The sequence below is a fragment of the Neurospora crassa genome, linkage group V, assembly GCF_000182925.2.
Source record: "Neurospora crassa OR74A linkage group V, whole genome shotgun sequence".
NCBI lineage: Eukaryota > Fungi > Ascomycota > Sordariomycetes > Sordariales > Sordariaceae > Neurospora > Neurospora crassa.
Window position 1 is genome coordinate 1,625,564 of NC_026505.1, and position 23,505 is coordinate 1,649,068.

Sequence of the window (23,505 nt, forward strand, 5' to 3'; positions counted from 1 at the left end):
ATCTGTGATGGATGCACAAAACTTCCTAGAGCAATGGATCTGCGGCTTTGGTGATATGAGTCGCTATTGGTTTTGTTCGCTAACGATAGCAAAACTGCTATTTGTTGATACACACTGAGTATACGGTTTTCTGTCAAACCATCTCATACCATTAATGCATTACAGCCCGGTCTTCATGTGTGGTCCTGACCTGTGCCCGTCTGTCTGTCTCAGACGCAGAAATGAAATCCCTTTCGGATGGTCTGATACAGTGCTGGTTCAATGGTGCACCAGAAAGCATCAGTCTTGGTGCTATGCACCTGTGTTGCCTCCGTCGGTGCGTTCCTTTCCGTCTGCCTCCCCCTTGGAGTTTGCTTTGCCCTTCCTAACTGCCTGCCCCTTTTTACTCCTTCGCCATGGTTCTGATGAGCGGTAGAGTTGTCACTCGCAGTATTTCTCGAACGGGTTGTGTCGAGCGATTGAGGTCGACCAAACACCATATGACCTGGGTATGGCAAAGTTCCCGCGAGTGAAATGGACGGGTCAAAGGAGATGAAGACAAGAGCCTTTTGCTTACTGCCGCCAGACGCACCCGCAGCATACACAAACGAACGCTCGTCCCAATCGCCAGTGATTTCGCCGACGTAGTTCGGTGGGCTGAGAATTTCGTAGAGTTGGGCTAAAGCTGGGTTGGGGGATTCGGGGTCCTGATTGGGTGGCCAAGAAATGGGCTCTTCGTGTTTGTACATTTTGTATACTTCCTCGAAGTGTGTCTCCGCAACTGATGATAAACTTTTTGCTTTCGAACAGCCGCTCCAATCGTCAATTTCTTCCGGCCTTCGGCGATGTCGCGTACCTCCACGGATGCGCATCCGCTGCTTGCCCGGATTCGAAGGTGATGGGTCGTCCACTAGGTCAAGAAACGTTTGACACGACGGATGATATGACAGAATCGGGCATTTGTTGCGAAGAAACACCGGTCCTTTAGAGCTGTCATCTCCAGGATGGACATCTCGAGGGTCCCGGGGAGGTAGGATTCTAGGTGGCCTGTCATCTCGTTGATGATTCGAATCCGAGTCACCAGGTTCTGGGCTGCTATCGTCTGGGTGAATTTCAGCGTTACCTTGGTCAGATTCATTACCTGAACTACCCTGGTAACCTGGGCTTGAGCTGTTTCCACTGAAGTCGGCTCCACTGGTATTGCTTCCATTGAGGCCACCTTCCTTGGAGTCGAAAATTGAGTGACTGTCATTCTCGCTAGGCCATTTGATCGTAGTTGTATAATAAGTACGTGTCGTGGATGAGCTCCCTTTGATCCATTCTCTTCGCGACTCCACGACCTTGATTTCACCCGTTGCTTCATCTTTGAACATTTTCATAAACGTCCACCTGTGGTCCATTGGCCCATCCAGATGATTTCTCCGCAACAGCTCGTCGGGTTTGACTTTGTACATACCAGTGAAAGACAAAGGAACTCTTAGGCAATGATAAGACGAGACCCAATCGGCTTCCTCCTCTTCGAGCTCGCTGTAATTCGAAAGCGAGTAAATGTGACCATTGAATATTTCAAAGCACTGGGTGATGTCCATCTCAAATGGCTGAAAGTTGAAGGTATACCAGGGAAAATGAGGAGGGCGGTGCCATCTGTCGGCTGGAATGTTGTAAGCGTTCCACAACACCACTCGTCCTCCATGTAAGCGAGATCTTCTGATGAGAAAAAGGGCCTCGTCATTGTTTCGTACCACGAGCCTGTTAGGTTCGAGATCCAGTAGATGTTCCACAGTGAGGATCTTGTGGGCCTGAGCGCTGAAGACAACGAGCGAACCCTCATAGAACGAATCACAATGATTTCCATTCGCATAGGGCGTCTTATAGTAGTATAAACAGGAGACGATGTTATTCGAAACGTTGAGAGGGCGAAGGCGATATTTGCGTATCTTGCGAGATCCGGGGATTGCTTCATCAAGAAGGAGTCGAATGTTGACAACGACTTCGTCGGCTGCGGACCCATGGAGGTTCAGTATTCGTAGTTGGCCCTGTCGGATATAACAGAGCACGCCATTTCGGTATATCCAGTCCTCGCCAAAGCCAACGACAGCAGCCAAGTAGGGGGTGACCGAAGAGATGGACTGGCGGCGCTTCAGCAAGCGTCGAAGTTCGTGGGCATAGTTTTTGGTAACGCGGGCGTTTTGAGTCTCTGTCGCTGCCGGTGCTTTGCTCTGTGCCGTAGGCATGAAAGTCAGCTCAGGCTACAGACGAACAGATAGGGTAACCAGTTGACGAGACGAACCTCAAGCAGTCGTTTTGCTGTGTTCGATTCTGTCACCAGAGACCTCAGATGCCTGCAGGTGAGACTTAATTGCCAAACGTCGTCCAGGTCGAGCTCGTCCAGCACATAGCTGACCATCTCGTACGGCAACTTAAGCAGTGACATGATGTTGCAATATGTGTTCCCAACAATGTGCTGGCCAGACCTTGAAGTCCCCAACGGGCGTATGCAATGACTAAACCAGAGAATTGTGGAGTATGAATAAAGGAAAGTAAACCAAGCTTTGAACGAATGGCATGAATTAAGGTCCGATAGAAAGGGATATAACCAGAGAGTCCAGTGGCGGCACTGCATGGGAGATGAGCAGTTGGTCAAGAGGCAAGCCAAAGAGAACTTATACCTCAGCTGTCTCGGCGGTAATTGACCTTTCCCAGCAAACATGGAATGTCAAGCAAGTGAAATGGAAGCGAGCGAGGAGTGAGGGTGATGGGACCTGACACCTGTCGCGAGCTGGTTTTGCATTTTGGAAGCTTCCCCCTTGAAAGGAGCTCTCGGGACCCAGACTCGGCTCCCAGGCCGTTCGTTGACCAACCTACATCAAATCCTCAACGATGGCTCCCTAGCGTTTCCCCTTAAACATTCTATATATCAGTTGGCATGTATCCTGGTTATCTATGTGCGCGAGGTGGACTGGGGACTCACTGTCTGATGATTCTGACGAGACTGATGACGAGACCATGGTCGCGAAGGTTATTGACAGCTGCCGGACTGTCCAAAGGCACTATGGCCCCAGGGCAGGTGCCTCAGGACAACATCATGGATGGTTCACATGGTGTTTCCATGGTCCATGTGGCGGCTCTGCTGAGCAGGGCTGAAAATACCTAGTGATTCAACTGAACTGCGGCAACCAAAGAGGAAAAAATGGAAAACCACTGAGTACAAGGGAGCACGAGTTGCTGGGGTTTAGATTGGGTCAGTTCCAGGGGACGGAGTCTCCCCGTCGTTGTTGACTCGGACGGACCTTGTAAGGTAATCGTTTACGTGACGGTATCGCATGGGTGTTAATAAAGCAAACAGCAAAAATGGGGTTGCTAGCGAGTACACTAACTATCCGCCTAGAATAGGCACACTGCAACAGTGCGTCAGGTACTCCTTAACTTATCTTGAGCCTCAGCTTTACCCTTTCTTGCCAAGTGGAACCCCGCACATCCCTTTCAATTACAGCAATCCAATCTCCTCGTTCTTTCTTTCTTTCTTTCTTTCTTTTCTTTCTCCCAACTTGTTGATCATTTCACATCCATCGTGCCTCACTCCCTTCACTTCCCCATTTACACTACGTACATTATTACCTCGACCCTGGGAAAGAACCGATTATTTATCGTACCACAACACGACAGAGCCGCTTTAATTACTTCATGTTACCCCAAGCCCAAGAAGGGACCGCCTCGAGCCCCTGCAACGGTGGTGACTGGGGAACACACGCTGGCGTCAGGTGGTACCACGAATTGCAACTCCAGTCGCACTTGATCAATCTCTCGGCCATAAGTACAACGACACTTCACTTGTTCGGGCCGGACACTGCTTATTTCGTCACCCTTGATCCCTGTTGTGAGAGCAACCTAATTGCGGCTCTGCGATGAATCAACGCACCAAGTGGAAATCAGCAATGGCATCAACAACCCGAGTGGCATATGGAGGCATATGGTGGATGCCTCTACCACCTAGCAATCCCGGATCTACTTACTATCTTAGCTCTGCCCTACTCCTCAAATCTTGCCATCTCACAGCTAACATAACCAAACATAGTCCATCTTCCTCTCCTCTGAAAGTCACGGGTCATTCGAATCATCTTGATGATCATCCCCGTCATCAGCGTACTAAGCCCGAAACCTTACAGATGAATGGGGGCCCGATCGTCACTACACTAGTTTCCGGGTGTGGAGGTTAGATGACCTTCGTGTTGGCATAAGTGGGCAGTTACGGATCCTGTGGCCACCTTTGCGACCGTGACAGTCAGATGGGAACGAGACAGTAAGACAGGCTAAGCTCGTGCCATTCAACAGCCGGGAAGTATAAGCTTTTGATTATTCAAGGTCAGATCTAGCGGTGTCAGATGGCCACGCAAACACTCAGCAAAGATAGTTGGCACTAGGCCAAACATCATATTTGAAGTTGGGCAGAAACTGAATACTTGTAGGCCCACAAAGATATGACAGGTCAACAACCAAAGCCTCGCGTGGCAGCGTCAACAACAACCACGACCACGACACGCAAAAGTGCCAACAACCATGATGCTGGGATTTGATCAACCTCCTCAAGCTCTGGCCACGAGACGTTGTATGGGCGTGTCCGAAATTCTTAGTTCTCTGCCCTTTTCGCTGCTGGACTCGACTAATCAGCATAGTCAAACAAGCTGATCAGGTGCCTGTTTAACCCATGGATCCAAACATGTATCACACCTGTATCTTGGCTTGAGAGCTGGTTGCGGTGTCGTATGCCACGGATGATTCAAAAGACGTCGATATCCGAGTTTGTTTTGTCTTCTACTGCCTTCAGGCACACCGGCTCCGATGTTCTCTGCCACTACACAACTAGCCTCGGTCTGTTGGTGAGCCCGCCAGCCAGAAGAGAAAGAGGTACATATTTGCAACTATCTAGATGACTTTTCAAGAAAACAGAAAAGCTCAACTCCCCTTACATCTCCAAGGAGTGTGATGGAACCCATCATCATTTAACGTCAACGTGCCATCAAATCAACGCACCCCGAGCCTATGTAGCGGTAAAACTGGTCAGATCTGACCATTTTGAGTTTATCGGCTTATGTTCCTCACCTGGTTCGATGGAACGGTCCATTCACATGAATCAATCCCTCATCTTAGTAATCCTCTCCCAACGGTGGAAATTGACCAATCAGCTCGCGCGTAGTATCTCAATTGGGGATTGTATCGGAGACAGCTTCACAAACGACCCGGCAGCCTAGTGCGGGCTTATCGTAACATTGACGAACCTTGCAACAATGTGCGTGACAGGGAGGAGTCATCACCACTTTTCATTTCTAAGATCCCGATATGATCGGGTTATCGTGTGGTGAACTGCCGCCCCTTCACTAGAGGGGCGCGGCGATTGCGGAAAATCAAAACCTTGGCTTGTCGGGAACAACTGCCGAACAATAGTTTGATACACCTCCTCACTGGCTCACCCACCGATCTGCTTAAGACGGCATTTTTCTCAAAAAATTTGGCCATCCCAATCTTTTCCCTCTCATCAACATACAACCACACCGACGAGGTAACATTTTGCGCCATGGCGGAATCACAGTCCGAAATAGACCTCTACGCCCCCTTCGAGCGCGACACCATCCTCGAGGTGCGCGCGAGCAAGATGAAGAAAATGAGGGGTCTTGAGGTCATGAGCGGAATCGACAAGACCATTATCGATGGACCCGTATACGTCGGCCGCACCGGTTTGGAAGGCGATGAGAGTGACCCGACCTTCCACGGCGGCGTTGACAAGGCCGTTCACGGCTGTAAGTGAAGCCATCGAGCTCTCCCACAAAAATTCCCTCGATAAGGTACCTACTGATCATCGACACAGACTGCTCCTCCCACTATCCAACCTGGGCTACCGAACACCCCTCCGCCGGTGCGGCCTTTGTCCCCGGCGGCTTCGGCGAAAACCTCGTCACGGCCCACATGAACGAGCGCAATGTCTGTATCGGCGACACCATGATCGTCGGCAGCCCATCTGCCCTAACCTCCAACCCGGATTCCTGCGTCCTTCTCCAAGTCTCTCTCCCGCGCCAGCCCTGCTTCAAACTCAACCATCGCTTTCAACTCAAAAAGTTTGCCCCCTTAACCTGGAAGCATTCACGAACAGGCTGGTACTACCGCGTGCTTCGCCCTGGTTCCGTCCAAGCCGGGGACGAAATCCATCTTGTCTCTCGTCCTCACCCACAATGGACCATTGAGCGAATCCAAGAGTACCTCCACCGCAACCAGGACGACGAAGCCATGAACGCCGAACTGGCGCAAATCGAAGAACTCGGCGCAGAAAGCCGCGACGCATTCAAAGCCCGCGTGGCCCGCTCGACTGCCAAGAAGAAGCGAGCGGAAAAGCTCGCCCGGTGGCGCGACTTCCGCGTCGTCGAACGACGACAAGAAACCTCGCGCATCGTCTCTTTCATCCTCGAAGCCATCGACCCCATCGTTCCCCCTCCAGGCGACGAAAAGTCCATCCTCCTCAAACCAGGCGCGCACGCCCGCGTCAAACTCGGCAACGGCCTCGTCAGGGCTTACTCCATCGTCGGCCCCTCCGGTTATTCTTCTTCCTCGACCATGACAATCAACCACTTCCAGCTCGGCATCGCGCTCGAGCCTCACTCCCGCGGCGGCTCCGCCTACTTCCACTCCCACGTCTTCGAGGGCCACACACTCCAAGTATCCACAACCTTCACCAACGCGCTGTCAGGCAACAGTGCGGGCGGCATCTCCCACCACATCTACGTCGCCGGGGGTGTAGGTCTCACCGCCTTCCTGACCTCCCTCGAATATCTGCAATCCATCCACGTCTCATGCGAACTGCACTACGCCGTGCGATCTGACGAAGACATCCCCTTTCGCGACCGTTTATCCCAACTTAACCCTGGCACTGTAAAGATCTACGATAAAGCCAAAGGCGAACGCCTTAATATCGAAGAAATCGTAAAAAACATCCCGTGGAACACCATGGTTTACTTTTGTGGACCCAAAAGTCTCATGCAGGAGGCTGCTCGACAAGTACAAAAGTACGGCGTGCCGGAGGGGGAAGTCCACTTTGAGGCGTTTGAGGCGGATGTCGTCGGTGGTGATCCGTTTGAGGCGGTGGTTGCGAATAGGAATGATAGGACAGTGCTTCAGGTGGGAGGGGAGGAGACGCTCTTGGAGGTGTTGCAGAGGGAGTTTGGAGAGGAGGAGGTGGAGGGCAGTTGTTGCGTGGGGAATTGCGGGACTTGTAAGGTCACTCTTAGGGGGGGAAGGGTGGAGCATAGAGGTACGGCGTTGACGGCTGAAGAAAAGGAGGAGGCCATGTTGGCTTGTGTTAGTAGGGGGGTGGGGAGGATTGTTATTGAGATTTGAGGTGGTAGGTGAGGGTGATGGGTTTTGGTGGTTGACAGTGGGGTGGCAATTGGGAACGGAACTGAATCAAGTGGAAGTTACCCGGCAGTGGGAAGAAGAGGCCTCGGTGGTTTTTCCCCCTCATTTTCGTGTTCAGTAAGCAAGCGTTAGAAGTAGACCAAGACTAGACTGAGATACCAGAATCATCATCATCGAAGACTGTAAGAGTCCAACAATAAAGCGAATGGGCAATCTCAATCACATCATGAGTCTGGTACGCATTGAGCCAATACAGCGAGGCAACACAGTTCTCAGATGGGCTACGAACATTTTTGGGTGCACAGCTGGATTTGTAGCAGAAATGGCAATGCTTTCTTTTGTGAGACTAGCTGCTGGAAATATGTATCGCATCTACCAAGCACTTAAAATCCCCTCACGTTGAATGATCAACTGACCGCAGATATCATATCTGTCACCTGACAACCATAAATGCCTTCCAGTTATGTTTGCCATTCCCAAGCATAAATGCCACTGCACCAGGACCAGAGAATGGCTTTTCAAATGGAAACATCAAGCAAGCATATCGACCCCTTTCCCCAGATCCACTCCTTCGTTCCTTTCCGCCAACAACCTCCCCATCCCATTTTGATGGGTTTCTTGACCAAGTAACCGAGTTCCAAGCACACACATCATGAAAGCCATAAAACCGTGCAATATCAACTGTCCATCATACCTTGTGTCGGCCCACAAGCTCATACTGATCCTTTCTGTTTACCAATGGCGCGGGTCCTCGGGGCCAAACTGACCCTTCTTAATCTTCGCTCTAAGTTTTCCATCCTTGGTCCAAGCGTTCGCAATGTCCCTGGCGTACAAATAAGAAGCAAAAGATTCCGGGCCAAACGGATCATGGTCGGACTGAGGAGGCTGCTGCTGCTGCTGCTGCTGCAGCACAGAGGCGGCACGTTGTGGCGGGCTCTTCTGGTCGCTTTGAACAGGAGGAGGGTTTTCGGCGTTGGTCCATGAGTTACCTAAGAGCCAATCGTGAACTTGCTTTTGGCGGTTGAGGATGCGGCCCGGAACAGGGTTAGAGGGATGCAAGGAACGGGGACCATTTTGAGAACTGCCGTTACTGGTAAGACCAAAGCCATCACGCTGCAGAGAATTGCCGACGGTTTGACGGCCGGTGTTGGTAACAGGACCAGAAGTCTGGGGGTTTGAGGGCTTGGTGACACCTGAGTTGGTATTGTGGGCAGCAGTTAGGTTGGCAACCACGTTCTCGCCTTGCCAGGCACCGTTGGGTGTAGGCGACGGTGTGGTAAGGTTGGTATTAGGACTCTTTCTGCCGAAATTGACCTCGCTCTGGGGCGTGCCGTTCGTGGCATCAACGTTGGTGGGTGAATTGACATTGTTGAGGGTTTCGTTGATGTTCATACTCTGGCTGCCCCTGCCAACCTTGGTAGTGTCCTGTGGAATGCCATTCGATGTGGTGGTCAAGCTAGAGGGCTTGATGTTCTTCGAGTTGTGGTCGGCTGCGGACGGGACCCGGGTGTCCGGGATGTCCGGACGAGGAGCGTCGCTGTTGGAGGTCTGCTTGTAGGTCTGGTTCGGGATCGTCTCGGTCTGGGTACTATTTTCCTGGGAGGCCTTCGTGCAGGTGGCCTGGGTGCCCTTGTTCACGGTAGCTTTCGGGCAGGTGGTGGTCTTGGAAGTGACGCTCATAGCCTCCTGCTCTGTTGCCTTCTTGGCAATTAGCGAAGCAATATCCTCGACTGCAGATCCTATGGTTTTGTTGTGAAGAATCATCTTTGTCAAGGCATCGTCGTAGGAACTGATGCCTTTCAGCAGCAACATATCCATGAGCTCGTCTGAAACGTCAAAGAGGGCACGGTTGAGGCGTCGGCGGAGCCATAGGGCCCTACCCAGGAATGCGTGGAGATTGGGAAACTGGGAGTGATCAATGTCGGTGAGCTCCTTGACAAGTCGAAATTTGTGCTCGGCGGAGATTTCACTATCCCACTTGATGACGGCCTTGTAAAGGCTCCGCGGGTCCAAGGCATGGTTTCCTTCGTTGTATCCGAGGGCTTGAAGCTTGGTGATGATGGGCTGAATGCTATTTGAGAGCATGGTGTACGCCAGGACCTGCTTCCTCTTGAAGCATTTCTGAACCTCTTGTGGGGCGGTTTTGGCAGGAGCCTGCTCGTCGCCAGTGATGATATCCTGGACATCAAAGTAGCTCATTTGGAGAAGGAGTGCATTATGCCAAACCTCGAAATCCTCCTCGCTGGTCAGGGAAGGGATCGTGTGAAGGCGAGGGAATGCAGGAATGTTCGAGTTGGGGTGTGCTGACGCCATCTTGGCCGGGTCAAGGAGCCGATGATGACGGGATGGGGACTGAGCAAGATCTGATTCTGAGGTGGAAGGTGAGAATAGCTTGATATTGAGCAATGGAGACGAGTAAAACTGCTTGTGGGCGTTGTTGTCAGAATGATGGAAAGGTTTCCCGGTGTTCGCTGTAGAGGCGGGACTCGGGCGAGGGTTGATGGTTGTCGTTGTTTTTCGGTATTGTTCGGGGACAGATTTGTTGGAAGAAGCCCCAAGATTTGATGGCAAGAAGTTGTTGCGAGGGGAGTTCTAAATAGTAAGGCAGTTTGCCTGATGCATGACTGGACGAGGAGGCGAGGGGGATCTATTGTCATGCCTCCATAATAGAACATCAGATGGACGTGCAATGTCAGGTGTCAGTTTCGTCTCAAGTGGAAGACTAGTCGAGTCGTCCTATTTAGCAACACTAGCAGTGGTGTTTGTATCTGATCAGGAAGGAAGGAGCGTCTCGTCTGGTCGTGACTGCCTTGCAACTCCCGCAGTTCAAGCGATTTAGTTCAGACGATTGCAACATGTGACGGATACATCTGCAGATCGGCGTGAAATAAATACATCCGTCCGGCTTGTGGTATTGGATGGGTAATGCACTTCGTCAATGGGACCGTCTACTTGGTAATGGAAGTTTAGAATCGATAGGAGTGGGCACTATTGTATATGCAGGATGATCAAGCGGCAAGTGGGATGGACTCGAAAAAGAGGATCCATGTAGAGAAACAAGATGTACCGTTTGCGATTTGTCGGCTCGAGTAACTCGAACGGGAGTAACTCGAACGGCGAGATGGCCGGCTCCGAAACGAGTTCCTCCACTCCGAACACTGAACATCTCATCCCAACTTTCCATCCCAAGCTTCTCCATCTCCAAAGGTCAATAGCACCCCTCTTCATCCTTTTCCTCCGGTGGGGGACCCATGGGGTGAAAGTGAGTGAAATACCAACAAGAGCGGAACTGTCCAAGTAAAGCAATGACATGGTTGTATCAACAGCGAAAGCAGACGTCGCAAGCGAAGCGTTGATAAGATCATATCATATGCGAGCGGGCGTTAACAAGTCAAGTATTCTCATATACGGTCGACAAACGCTTACCACCTCAAGCGGGCGAGCAAGTAGGTGGCTGACTTCACGCAAAGGTAAGGAGAGTTACGGAGGAGGATCTTGGAAGAAATCAAACGATTATAAACAGCATTCACCCCAGGCATGCTCTCGAGTATGACGCAAGTGATAAAAGTGTAATATCTGTCGAGGGTGGAGGATGGAACTTCAGATGAAGTTTGGAAAGAGACAAAAAAAAAAAAAAAAAAAAAAAGAACTCATGTCACCTGGCACTGCTACGCGGGTGACGGAGAGTCCTTTTCCTCTTGTGTGAGTTTTCAGAGGTCAAATCCACCCCATGAAATGATTAGAGCAACCCTAACACCTGGCGTAAATAGGTACACAGACGATGAAAGTCTATCACTTGGCTTCATACACAAAGTGAGATTTGAAAGAGGAAATAGTTCGTCACCGGCACGAATGCACAAGTGGCGAGTTATAATCACCAAAGGTGAAATCTAATGAGTGAAGAACCGGCGAGAAAGCATGATCGGCTAGAGGCATGACCGTATCTCTTCCTCAAGTCGTTGGTTGCTCTTAATGTCGATTAGAACACCTTTTGGCGACGCCGCTAGGACCCGAATGATGGTCTTTGGCCTTGCGGCGCCTCTTGTTCCTCGGTTGACCCCTGATCTGTGACTCCAGTTCGACGAGTTTGTTTTTGAGGTCACCTTCGCGGCGCTCTCTTAGTTGCTTGTAAAAGGGGTATTGACTACCAATGTCGACTTCAAGCTGACTGGGATTGAGACTTCCACTCTCAATTTGCTTGTACAGGTAATCGGCCCAGATCGAATCATAAGTCCGTAGGCCTTTAACCAGAAAGCCCATGTAAAGTTGATCCGCAATCGGCGTTCCCATCCGCTTGAGACGCGTACGAAGCCAGAAAGCTCTATCGCGGTAGGCGAGAATGTCCGAATTATGTTGGCAGTGGCAGATATCGACTAGTTCCTCCATAAGACGGCATTTGTAGGTTAGGGGGCGGTCGACATCCCAGCGATGAACGGCATCCCACAAGACTTTGGGATCGCGATCGTTGGCGTCAAGGATCCAATGCCCACTGGACTTGAGTTGTTGCAAGATGGGATGGATGCTGTCGTAGATGATCCGAAAGGCGTATTGCCTTCTTTCTGCAAAGACCTTTTGGTTCAATCTGGCAATGCGGCTGTCGTCTCCTTGAGGAGGTGTCTCCGTGCCCTCGATGAAGCCCTCGAGATTGCAGGCACGGAGCTTGGTATGTGCCATAAATCTCCATTCCTCATAGTTCTCATCATCTTGGAGGTCCGGGATAAGAAAGACCGGAAGGTGCTTCCCAAATGAAAACTTCCATTCGGGCCAGAGCTCCTTGGCCTCGTCATCAAAAGTGCTTGAGGTAGTGCTGGTACAAAAGTTTGTTAGCCCGGTTCTCCAGTGAAACTGAATGAGCAGGTGGTGCGGGAGTATTCAATGGTTGGAGGTTCGTCTTGAAAAGGAGAAGGTGAACCGGGGAAAGTAAGTATCCGTGTATCTGAAACAATATGTCACCTTGCGGTTGGAGAAGTAGCCATGACGACCAAGGCGATGGAATTTGGGTGGACGTGAATACTTTGGAACAGTCAATAAGACCGATAGTAATGGGGGTAAGGGGTAAAAATGAATGAGCGTTGAGTGACATTGTAAAGCAGAAATTACTATAAACTGGGGTTTCGGAAAGGAAGTAGTCTGATCCATTGTGGGTTTTCTGCAACAGGGAAGGGCCTGTATCAATGGAGATAGACAGGCCACCCAAATAAACCAAGTTCTTTCACTTGGCAGTGGTTGTTCACATATTGCCGTGCGTTGAAATTGAAAAATTGAAATTACTAAACGGTATATTCGGCCCCTAACATTCAAAGTTCCCTTGTTAATGAAAGAAATTCGAACCGTGTTCCACTGGTGGGAGATAGTTCCTCTCTACATGAGGCCATTGGTCTCGTTAGTAAGGAGAGGCACGTTGCCTGGCCCAACCTCTCTGTCCAGGACGAAGTCCACGAGTATTGCGGCGCTTCTTGATGTGTTGTGGCTTGCTTGGCGCGACTTGTCACTCACTCTCGGATTCCCAGGCCGCCGTTGTCTCGATCTTCTCCCACAAAGTGAGGTAAGTCCAGTCCGATGCCTCCATGTACAAGCGCGTCCTCCAGTATTTGTCGGGATGGTTCCTCAATCCGCCCAAAACACATGTCTTCATCAGCTCGTCGTTAATGGTCACACCGGCACGCTCGAGGCGACAGCGAAGCCAATCAGCTCGGCGCTTAAATTCAAGGAGGTTATCGAACTGAGAGTGGTGTATGTGACTGAGTTCCCTCACCAAGTTGACTCTGGCAGATGTGTGGAGGTGAAGAGTGACATCCCAGCGATGAATAGCATCCCACAAGGCCTTTGGATCGAGGTCATCCGGCAATTTAGCGATGTCATATCCGACGAGACAAAGTTTCGAATGGATACGCTTAGTGCTGTAGTAGATGATTCGGTAGGCGCAACGTCTTCTATCATTGAAAGTCTGAAGGTCCTGGCAGTCCTCGGGCGTGTTACCAAGGGGAGGTATTTCCGTCCCTTCGACAAAACCCTCAAGACCATGTTTCCTGAGAGTGGCTAGGACTCTATTGTCCCATAACTCAAAGTTTTTTTCTCCTTTGAGTTGTGGAAGCATCAAGACGACGTCTGGGAGGGTGTCTGGCCAAAGGGGCCATCTTGGATGGCGAATGTCGTTGGTAGGCTCGTGAGGTTTTTGATCACACGAAACGGAGCTAATCAAAGTGTTAGTTATGTTTTAGAAGTTGAAGTGTTTAAAGCCCAAAGCTACAAGGTAACTTGACGAGGGCTTAGCTGGGGAAGAAAAAACACAATCAGGCAAATGGAATGTGCATCTTTCGTGAGAGATCTTCACCTTTCTGTGGAAGAAGTAGCCATGATAACCAAAAGTGGATGGTACAGAGTGTTCAGCGGCGAGGTGAAGAGGCTGTTCAGTCGTGAAGTTTGTGTCTAGGAGAAAAGAAGGAAACGAGTCACGGTCGAAGCACAATCAGCGGCTCGGAGCGAAAACAGTCGGGTCCATGGTCGCGGGAGCTGGATGCCTGCTTGTGACCGTGCAGGTTGTAAGTACAGTAATGTGCCCTGTAAATGCAAGTGGGGCGTGCAGCCGATTTCCTTGCATTTATTGGGTCCTAGCATTTATTGGTATGGGAGCAGGAGGCTTGTGACTGCTAGTAACAGCCCTGATAAGGGGTTCTGATAGCTGGGGACAGCCCCGATATAGGTAACAAGGGTCCACAACCCCCTGTGAGCTACCCTATCAGCTGCAAATTTATATGGCGGGCCGGCTGGTGGCTAGCACTTAGTTAGCAACTAGCAGGCATACCATACTTAAATAATCCGTGCAGCGAAATTTCTGACAATTATTGGGTATTAGCATTTATTGTGTATTGGCATTTATTGGGTCTAGCATTTACAGGGCACATTACTGTAAATGACGGATTTCATTGCATACGTACAGAAGAACTACGGAAGACCATTGCGTCAACACTCGCACATTGCGCCATGATAACACCGTGACGAGAACTTGATGTTCTTTGCTACAACCCAGGGTCGATGTGTTGCATGCCTCCACGCTCAATTCATCACTTCAAGGCTCTTTGAACGACACCGAGTTCAGAAAAGAAGAGATCTGATACGAACAAAGATCTTGAACTTAGTCAATCGATAGAGCGACTCTAAACCCCGTAAGGTACCGGTAGAGGACACTGCGAGAATTGTGCGGCAAACACAACGAGATGGCCGGTCGAAGAGTGGATGTTTCGCGAGACTGTCCGTGCCAGCGGGCATCAGGAGGCGCACAGGCACGAGAAGCCGTACATTGTCGAGAAGTAGGACGTAGGTCTCGGTGACGATGTTAGTGAAAAGCACCGAGTTGCGAGCCATGCTTAACATGTTTGATGATGGGCAATTCAGTGGAAGTGTCCGTGTGGAAGGAGCATCCCACGTCGATTTCTATGCAAGTACCTACACCTACCTTAGGTATTTCCCTCTAGTAGCTGAGCCTGGCACGTCTTTTCCTCCCCATCCAAAGAAGTTCCTGAGGAAGCCTTTTCCCTCCTATCAAGTTCATATGGTCTGCGCTTCTTGCAAAGTTGGGGAAACGACCGCAAACGTGAGCGCTCGAACAGACGAGAAACAATTTATCAGCATCGGAAACCTCTCTTATCGTCCTCTGTGAACCACTAGCGACCTGAGCTTTGGATGACCAGTGAAAGGTGACAGAGGGACCCCCAGGGGACACGATTCAGAGAGATCATGAGATGCCCCTCAATAGCGACGACCGCCTTGTCTTGAACCGCCGCCATGTCCGGAAGAATGTCCATTACGATCGCGCAGCCTCTTCATTTCTTGTTGCTCCTGTTGGTAAATGTTCAATTCTCTTTGGATGTCCTTGCTGAACTTTCTGATACCCGAAATCATTTCTTGGGAGTTCAAATCGTTGTACCGCTCGATTATTCGAGTTTCCAAAGTTTTGCTGTGGTAGTACGGAGACACACCTCCGTAGAGACACGTTTTCATCATCTCATCCGCTATTGGCATACCGGCACGCTCAAGACGCCGTCGAAGCCATTGAGCTCTATTCAGAAACGCAACGATGTCACCGAATTGGCGATAGTGGATGGAGGTGAGCTCTCTTAGAAAGTCGAGTTTTGTTTTTTTGTCGATGTTGTTATACCAGCTTTGCACCCCATCCCATAGGAATTTTGGATCGCAGAATTTTGGATCGCAGTCATCCAGCTGATCGTATGGGCCGTACCCGTCGATGTAAATAAGATGGTGGAATCTCGCAATCAGGATACTCTGATTGAGGAGGTTCCAGGCCTTCCATCTTCTGTTCTTGAAGCCCCTGAGCGCTTGTATAGCTTCGGGCGTGTTACCAAGGGGAGGTGTCTCTGTACCCCTTATAAACCCCTCAAGGCCAAGCGTCTTGAGGGTATTTATGGCAAGACATTCCCATATCTCAAAATTCTCTTCTCCTTGGAGCATGGGAATTTCGGGACGGTCGTCATCGTCCGAGGAATCACACATCGTGACCAGCCCGTCAGGTATATCCGCTTTTGTGGGACTGTCCTTGTCTGACAATCAGCTCATACCCAGTAGGCTGGAATTGGAAGACTTGAAGTGAGCCGAAAGATGTGATTATAGCGAAGCCGAAGAACACGACATATAGGAGAGATTATAGGCGTATATGTAGAAATTTGTTACCTTTTTGTACAAACTCTGGCAGCCAAAGCGTGAAAATGGAAAAGCTTGAACTTGTGCGACGGCGAGACAGAGATCCTGGTATACCGTCTAGAGTCCTGGAACAGCACGGCCGTGGCTGTCGGACACCCTGTTCACTCAGCAGCCTAAAGCCCGAGGTTCGCGAGCTTTGCGGTGGTAGACAAAGTTATATGTATCCGAAAGTCGTTGTGTGAAGTCGGCATTCTCCTATGAGGAGGGTCAAGTTTGCAGCTCCAGGGTGCGCCCAGGCACTAAAGGTACCTGCGTATCTGTATGTTACGGCACTGCTCACAACCAATCACCGTTTGGTATAATTTCACAAGGCTGAGAAGTGGGGCGCAAAAGTTTCGTGGAGACGGCGACGGGATGCAGAACAAACTGAATGCTTCCATCTTCGCTCTAGTTTTCAATCTTCAAGCAGAACTAACACAAAAACCACACTCGTCAACAGCACGTTGGTGTCTCAATCCTGTCAAGATGGCGCCATCCCCACAAACAATAGGCGAATTCAGCGTCCTCCCGATCTCGATCCCTCCCGTTCCGTCATTTCCTCGCAATGTCGTCCACTACCTCTATGTCCGACGAAACGCTCCCAAGATTCCCACAGCCAACGACTCCAGGAGTCTCTTCCTCGCAAATGTCCCCGTCGACAGCACAGAACTACACCTTCGCGCTCTTTTCGCATCACTAGTCGGCGCCGGCCGCTTCGAGAGCGCTTCGTTCGAGGATGAGAGGAAGGAGGCCGAGGCCATTGCCGCCGCCCTAGACGCCGCACCCGCACAGGCGGTACGATTACTGGCTGCCCACGGAAAGAAGAGGAAACGCGAGGATCAAGAGGCTGCCGAGAGAGCCGAGGAAGAAGCTGCTGCCCGACTCCCCAGCACATGGACCCGACCACTACGAAAGAGCGGCAGCACTGCTGTCGTGCTGCTCGCCGATGAGAAGAGCGTCCACCAGGTTCTGAAGGCGATTGCAAAGGTTCACAAATCCAAGAAATATCCCACATGGGGCGGCGAAGGAAATGTCGTGGCCGAGCGCGTACCACAGCTGGGCTCTATCTGGCTTAAGGCGCACAACCAGCTTTCCTACCCCGATCGGGATCAGCTACAAGCCGCCGTGGATGCATTCTCTACCATGTTTGCCAGGAGAGAGAGGGAAGCGGCCGAGATTGCCAAGAGACTGCGCAACGAGCCGGACGAGGACGGTTTCGTCACGGTAACACGCGGTGGAAGAAGCGCCCCGGCCACCAGGAACGAGGCCGAGGAGGCCAAGAAGAAGATGATCGAGAAGGCGGAGAAAAAGAAGCAGGAGATGACGGACTTCTACAGGTTCCAGATGAGAGAGCGCAAGAAGGCCGAGCAGGAGGAGCTGGTGAAGCGGTTCGAGGAAGATAGGCAGAAGCTGGATGCCATGCGCCAGAAGCGCGGCAAGTTTGTTCCCGAAGCATGAACGGCATAACGTTCAACCAGGCTTTGTTACCTCTTGCGACTCCAGCAATCCAAAGCTACAGTTTTCTTGGGCGACTCCAAGTTTTGCGACCGAGCAATTTTTTTAGGTAGCACGACACTACACAACAGGCCTGCTGGAGAGAGGGTCCGGTGTGAACTTGCGCGCGCAAGACCATGCGAGTCTCTCCAAACGTACCATTATGCCTAGGTGTGTATCTCCAGTTTGCGTTTCTTGCTTTCCATATCAAGATTCCATGATGACGCACGCGGGGCCATCAGATGTCTTTTTTCGCCTCTGGGTCCAACTCCCATGGGTGAAAAGGCAAACGCTGACAAACACCGCGTTCCAACAATCTTCTCAAACACTCTGAAATGTCTTGCATACCGGTTCCCGCTTATGTTACGCATTTTTTTTGACGTACGTAGTTGTGCTGACTTCTGAGACCAGGAACTTCTTGGCGTCAATTGCATGGCATACTCATTCCGCTTTCGCCGTCGTCATGGTGATACAATCTTGGAAGACCATATATCCAAAAATCACGAAGCAAGGTGACAATTCTGGTGCGGTCAACTGGCCTTCATCGGCGGCCCTATAGCAGAAACCACAACGATAACTTTGAATTGTTTGAAAAGGGTTCGGAGGAGGTTTTTTTGTACAGCGGAATAGAGGACGGAAAAAGAGGCAACGGAGTTCAGGAGTTCAAAAGGATTGGAAAAAGCCACTCCCAATATTTGCGAGGCTGGCAATTGTACATACTTACATATATTTGCATCTTGTCGGAGTCGAATGGAAGGCGGAGACGGGATCATCTGTCAATCGTATCCTGCTGACGGCCTGCAGCCCCCCAATGCAGATGTCGGATCATCACTATGCCAAGGAGGGTGGAGGAGGAAAACAGAGAAGAGGCGGATCAGGGGTCCAACAACCATTCAGAAGAGCTTGTACGCAGGCGGGGGTTAGGGTTTTAGCCTGTACTTGTATGTTGACTTGCGTTTCACCTTGTTCTCCTGGCTGGCTTTCTTCCTTCTTCGCGGTCGCCGGCGGTGTTTGTGACGATGCGGTGTGATGAGCTACACGTAGCGGTGCCGCTGTGGTCCAGCTCTCCAGCGCTGTTGCGGCCAAGCTGTGGAGAGCCATGCCAGTTGTCCCGTAGTGGCCCGCCACAAAAGTGGGTGATCGTATCTGGATACGGGCTTGAGACGGGGTGTGAGCCGGGCCGGGGAGGAATTGCTACAGCAACGGCCCCACCACCCAAGTGGAAGTAAACATGTGTGATGCCGGTTCCGTGGATTCAAAGATTCGAACGCTTTACCCACACCTCCACTGCTCCAACTGCCCACTACTGCAGTGCCACCCTGTATGTTGCATTCGCCAATTGTGAGGTCGGGAAAACAAGACATCCAATTGATCGATTGATCTTCGGCCAGCGATTGACGCCTTAAACGCCGCCGCCCATCCGCTCGCCCACCACCAGCTCGCCAATTACCTACGTCTACATGCGTGTGTATGTGTGTGTGCGTGTGTGGTATGCAGCTCGTTGAGACCCGGACCCCTTGACAGGTTGACATCGATTGACCCCTAACGGTCAGTCCTCTGCATTACCGTTGCTGTCGCTGCTGCTGTCAGGTTCCTGGCGCTTTGCTCCTTCCAACCTTTCATTTACAACTTGGATTTCGACTTCGACTTCTCGTCGCAGCAGGCCGCGATAGTGGTGTGAATCGGGAAGGCCCAAACGGCCCTTTACGAGAGAAGTTTCCAAAGTCGAACCAGTTCACTTCACTTCACTTCACTATCCTTCCAAACACCGTCGCCGCCGAGTTCGGAATGATCACGATAACCGCCTTTTACACCGCCAACAACCGCCCAACATGATAATCTCAGACAACCTCCGCACGGCGTCCATATACATCAACAACCAGCTGCTCTCGCGCGGCCTCCTCCGCGATGGCGACACCATCGACTTCGCCTACCCGGGCGACAACGATGACGAGCTGGCCCACACAATGGGTCGTATAATGGGGGTAGTTAACGACCTGATCCTCCGGCGCGACGTACGTTTTTTTTTTTTTTTTTTTGTTTTTTTTTTTTTTTTCCTTTCTTACCTTTCTCTTCCTTCTTCTTCTCCTCCTCCTTTCCTGTTCGCCCTCTTTTCTTTAGCTAACAAACCTGCCCTTCGCTGCAGCGCGACGCCGAAACCCGCGAATCTCTCTCCCAAACCCTGCGCTCCCTACGCGCCGAGTCCCTCCGCCAAAGCACCGACATCGTCCGACTGTCCGACAAGCTGACCGATTCCGCGCGCAAGACTGCCCTCGCCGAGCAAGAGACTGCGCATGCTCGCGCCCAATTAAAGGCTGCTGAGCAGACCGTCGCCCGTCTAAAAGAGGAGGCTGCCCGCCAGAAGAGCCTGGTCCAGCAAACGAGAAATGCGTGCGCGAATGAGATCAGGAAGCGGGATCGAATGATTGAGGGGCTGAAGAAGGCGGTGGCGGATGCGGGGAGGACAAGGGGCACGGGCCATACCAGGGGGGCGTCGAGAGACGGTGGCATGGGTAGCGGGCTAGGAGGTGTGATGAGCATCGTGGTACAGGCGGGCGAGGAGTATAATGCTGAGGCGGGCGGCAAGATGGGGGTTCCGCAGGGGATGACCGGGTCAGAAGGGTATGATCTCCGAATGGAGACGAACGGGTTCCTTGCGGAGCTGGCCAAGGGTCTCAGCGAAGAGAATGAGGTTCTACTTGGGCTGGTGAGGAGGACGGTAAAGAGGATGCAGGAGATGAGTGGATGGGATGTGGTTGCCAATGTTGTGGTGCATCAACAGCAACAACAGCAGCAGCAGCAGAAAGATGAGGGCGGGGATACGAATATGGAGGGCGGAGGCGAACTGAGAAAAGAGGAGGACGAAGGGGAAAAGCACGCTCTGGTGATTCCTACTAGCTGCGAGGAACTTCAGCGGGACCTGGAAAATGTGCTGGAGCATATGCGCATCATCTTGACGAACCCGTCGTTTGTCCCCATCGAGGAGGTGGTGGTGCGCGAGGACGAGATCCATCGGTTACGCGATGGCTGGGTCAAGATGGAGAGCCGATGGAAAGAGGCAGTTCACTTGATCGATGGCTGGCGCAATAGGATGCAGGTTAGCGGTAAGGCCGTTAACGTGGAAGAACTCAAGATGGGTTTGCGACTTAGCCCGGTCAAGGTTAAGAACGTGGCAGAGACTGCGCATGGGTTGCAGCTGGAGATGCCCAGTGTTAGGGAAGAGGAGGATGCGGAGGAGCAGGCGGATCGCGAAGATATCGAGCGGTATCTTGAGAAGGAGAAGGCCGATGCTGCTACCGCCGCCGCTGCCGCTGCCTCTATGAATGCCTCTATCCCAAGATCTCGAGATAGCTCACTCCATCTTGTGCCGGCACCACTGGGAGGTGTGCCTGACGATCCCATGGACGAGGACAGCGAGCAATCGAGCATCTTCGAGGACGACGATATTGATCTGGACGACTTGGAGGATGATGATGAGGAGCCCAATGTGGAGGTTCTTGGGCACTCCTTAATGTTGAGTTCACCGCCGCTTCCTGTGCCACCGCAACTCAGTCCGCTCAAGGATTCGCCTGCGGCAGGTAACAGGGGTGGTTTTGGACAGCCTAACTTGCGTCGAGGAGGCGGAGACTACACCAACGATCTACGAGCAGTCGAAGTAGGCCCTCCTGTACCACCACACGCCGACAGACCGCAGCAGACGAAGAAGTCCATCCGGCCGGTGCGACAAGAAGATGATGATGCTTCAGTTTCTGAAAGGGAACCGTCACGTCCATCTACTGCGCCATCTGCTACATCTCCCGGTAGCATCAAGCTGGTCAAGGCAGAGGCATACGGACCCAAAGCGGCAAGTGCAGCGAGGAAGCGGCCAGGGACAGCCACAACGGTTCCGACAGGCCCCACTACTAGGACGCGGTCACGTACACGTACGGCTGAGTCGGATCGTGAAGCTCCTGCTCCTGCTGCACCTGTGACCAGATCACGAGCCCGTGAGGAAGCTGCTACATCTGGTGGGACGGGACGAACACAGACAACAGCCGCGAGAAAAGCGGCCGCCGATAGGTCTAAACCACCCATCACACGTGCTGCACCCTTCAGTACGGCACCAGGAGCAAGAAGCAAGAGCCAAACCCGATCACTCACATCATCCGGTAAAAGTAAGGAGACCGAGAGCAAGACGGGCCCCAAGTTTGCCCCAGGTCATAGGCGAACCAACTCAGAGAAGACGACCTATTCCAACGCCAGCGGCCCTGGCACTCCCGGAAGGGAAAGGGAGGTAGCAGGCAGTAACTCCCGTCCTACCACCTCCAGCGGGCTTACCAAAACAAGGGAAGCCACACTTCTTGCCCAATCACCCAAGCTCGCACCATCACCCAGGTTTACCAAGGGCCTAGCCACCGCCAACAACAGCGAGAACGGCAGCTCAACCGATAGCGCGAACCGCAGCGGCGGCGGTGCCATCTCCCAATCTCCTATCATCCCCAACCGCTCGCCCAAGCGAACCGGCAACTCGCGTCTCCCACTGCCTCGGACAGGGCTCGTTAATACCGCTGCCCTCCAGGCACAGCAGAGCCCACTCAACGTGGCAGCCATCGCCGCAAAGCTAGCCGCTTCTGAACGAGAGGCTGACGCGGCTCGGGTGAGGGCCAAGCTGAAGGCCATGAAGAGGTCAAAACAGGAGAGCGTGGGTCCCTCTCAGTCTCAACGGTCCGCCAATGGCGCCAGCCAGAGACAAAGCAAGAACCAAAGCCAAGGCCAAAGCCAAAGCCAAAACCAAGACCAAAACCAAAACGAGACGCAGTCCAAAGACAACCAAAACACCAACAACAACGGCCGCGCCACCCCCATGGACTGCGACGACAATGATGAAAACGAACTTATCATTGAACGCCGCCGCGCCGGCACACCCCGAGGCAGACAAGACAAAACCCCTAAAACAGCCAGCAGAGCGGCCCGCGAACAGGAGGCGGAGCTCTTCGACTTTGAACAAGAAGATGAAGAAGTCGATGAGCTCGCCGGACCGGAAAACCATCACTACAGCATGGGAATGGGTATGGAAAAGTTACATGTGCAGAAGAGAAAGAGAGAGAAGATGAGGACGAGCAGGACGGCCAGCAGGAGGAGGAGTACTCTGAACCCGTGGGAGCTGCAGAGTCTGCTTCAGGGGAGTGTCAATGTGCCTCCCTTGATGCCCCCGCCGCCGAATCCAATGACAGCTGGGATGGGGATGGCTGCTGATGTTGGGATGGAAGGTTAGATTAGGCTGACAAGGCATGGATGGCCAAGAAAGGTCCAGGGGGGGTAGATGGTGTCATGGCATGGTTCCATGTTTTGCATTGATGCATAGTGTTGGTGTTTGTTTTGGTTATTTTTGGTGTGCTGGCTGACCTGACTTGGGTGATTGGTTTGTAACGAAAACTCCGGTCTGGTGAATGATGGTTCTGCCGGGTCTATCCGGCTTTGAAGACGGCCGCCATTTTCATTTTGGTTTTTCCCGCTATGGTATAGGTAAAAGGTATCGTTTAGTTTACCTTTTGATGGCACGCGTGGGCTAATGATGATAATGACTTTTCTTTTCTGGATTCTGTCTGGTCTAATGTCTAAAATGGTTCACGCCCCTGCCCGGTTGATATGGATGGTTCGTGTAGACCATAAAAGAGCATGATTATGCATATAGAAAAGGATGTATGGTTTTGGGATGTAAGGCTCGTCGCGCACTGTTTGCCTTGGCGGGATGGAGTGTTTGTAATATCTCTTAACAAAAACCCCCTACTATCTGGATATCTACCTATCATTGGCGTCCATGATCGACGACAATAGTCCACCTCCCAGATAGCAGCAGCATTATTGATTCTTATCTGACCAAGTGTGGCATTAGGGGCTCGAGTCCCGAACGCGTGGGCAGTAATCGCCTTTGCAATGCTACCTTCTTTGACT

At 51.8% G+C, this 23,505-nt stretch overlaps 8 protein-coding genes across 9 annotated transcripts; 4 read left to right on the forward strand and 4 right to left on the reverse strand.

The window, feature by feature from the left end:
* Positions 1–50: 50 nt before the first annotated feature.
* On the reverse strand, positions 51–3,251 carry NCU04576 (hypothetical protein). The gene is made up of 3 exons (XM_953582.2): positions 2,951–3,251; positions 2,270–2,889; positions 51–2,198 (listed from the first exon to the last, which is right to left on the reverse strand). The coding sequence occupies exons 2-3, from the start codon at positions 2,687–2,689 to the stop codon at positions 210–212; spliced, it is 2,409 nt and encodes an 802-aa protein (XP_958675.2). The 5' UTR covers positions 2,690–2,889; positions 2,951–3,251; the 3' UTR covers positions 51–209.
* A 2,007-nt stretch (positions 3,252–5,258) lies between these two features.
* On the forward strand, positions 5,259–7,591 carry NCU04575 (3-chlorobenzoate-3,4-dioxygenase reductase subunit). Its single transcript, XM_953581.2, has 2 exons — positions 5,259–5,774; positions 5,843–7,591. The coding sequence occupies exons 1-2, from the start codon at positions 5,552–5,554 to the stop codon at positions 7,360–7,362; spliced, it is 1,743 nt and encodes a 580-aa protein (XP_958674.1). The 5' UTR covers positions 5,259–5,551; the 3' UTR covers positions 7,363–7,591.
* Positions 7,592–8,112: 521 nt separating this feature from the next.
* Positions 8,113–9,693, reverse strand: NCU04574 (hypothetical protein; the record flags this gene model as incomplete). The annotated part of the gene is made up of 1 exon (XM_953580.1): positions 8,113–9,693. One exon carries the CDS (start codon positions 9,691–9,693, stop codon positions 8,113–8,115), a length of 1,581 nt encoding a protein of 526 aa, XP_958673.1.
* Positions 9,694–11,349: 1,656 nt separating this feature from the next.
* NCU04573 (hypothetical protein) lies at positions 11,350–12,356 on the reverse strand (the record flags this gene model as incomplete). The annotated part of the gene is made up of 2 exons (XM_953579.1): positions 11,350–12,187; positions 12,334–12,356. 2 exons carry the CDS (start codon positions 12,354–12,356, stop codon positions 11,350–11,352), a joined length of 861 nt encoding a protein of 286 aa, XP_958672.1.
* A 271-nt stretch (positions 12,357–12,627) lies between these two features.
* NCU04572 (hypothetical protein) lies at positions 12,628–13,788 on the forward strand. The gene has a single exon (XM_953578.2). The coding sequence runs from the start codon at positions 12,695–12,697 to the stop codon at positions 13,421–13,423; it is 729 nt and encodes a 242-aa protein (XP_958671.2). The 5' UTR covers positions 12,628–12,694; the 3' UTR covers positions 13,424–13,788.
* A 573-nt stretch (positions 13,789–14,361) lies between these two features.
* NCU16959 lies at positions 14,362–16,300 on the reverse strand. 2 transcript variants are annotated; one of them, XM_011396517.1, is made up of 3 exons: positions 16,069–16,293; positions 14,837–15,928; positions 14,587–14,703 (listed from the first exon to the last, which is right to left on the reverse strand). In XM_011396517.1, exon 2 carries the CDS (start codon positions 15,889–15,891, stop codon positions 15,130–15,132), a length of 762 nt encoding a protein of 253 aa, XP_011394819.1. In that variant the 5' UTR covers positions 15,892–15,928; positions 16,069–16,293; the 3' UTR covers positions 14,587–14,703; positions 14,837–15,129. The 2 variants fall into 2 exon arrangements, with proteins under 2 accessions (XP_011394820.1, XP_011394819.1); XM_011396518.1 differs by having other exon boundaries at positions 14,362–15,928; positions 16,069–16,300.
* A 159-nt stretch (positions 16,301–16,459) lies between these two features.
* NCU04571 (hypothetical protein) lies at positions 16,460–18,520 on the forward strand. The gene is made up of 2 exons (XM_953577.2): positions 16,460–17,742; positions 17,983–18,520. Exon 1 carries the CDS (start codon positions 16,564–16,566, stop codon positions 17,533–17,535), a length of 972 nt encoding a protein of 323 aa, XP_958670.1. The 5' UTR covers positions 16,460–16,563; the 3' UTR covers positions 17,536–17,742; positions 17,983–18,520.
* Positions 18,521–18,853: 333 nt separating this feature from the next.
* Positions 18,854–23,209, forward strand: NCU04570 (NIMA interactive protein). The gene is made up of 2 exons (XM_953576.2): positions 18,854–19,586; positions 19,718–23,209. The coding sequence occupies exons 1-2, from the start codon at positions 19,404–19,406 to the stop codon at positions 22,823–22,825; spliced, it is 3,291 nt and encodes a 1,096-aa protein (XP_958669.1). The 5' UTR covers positions 18,854–19,403; the 3' UTR covers positions 22,826–23,209.
* Positions 23,210–23,505: the final 296 nt, after the last annotated feature.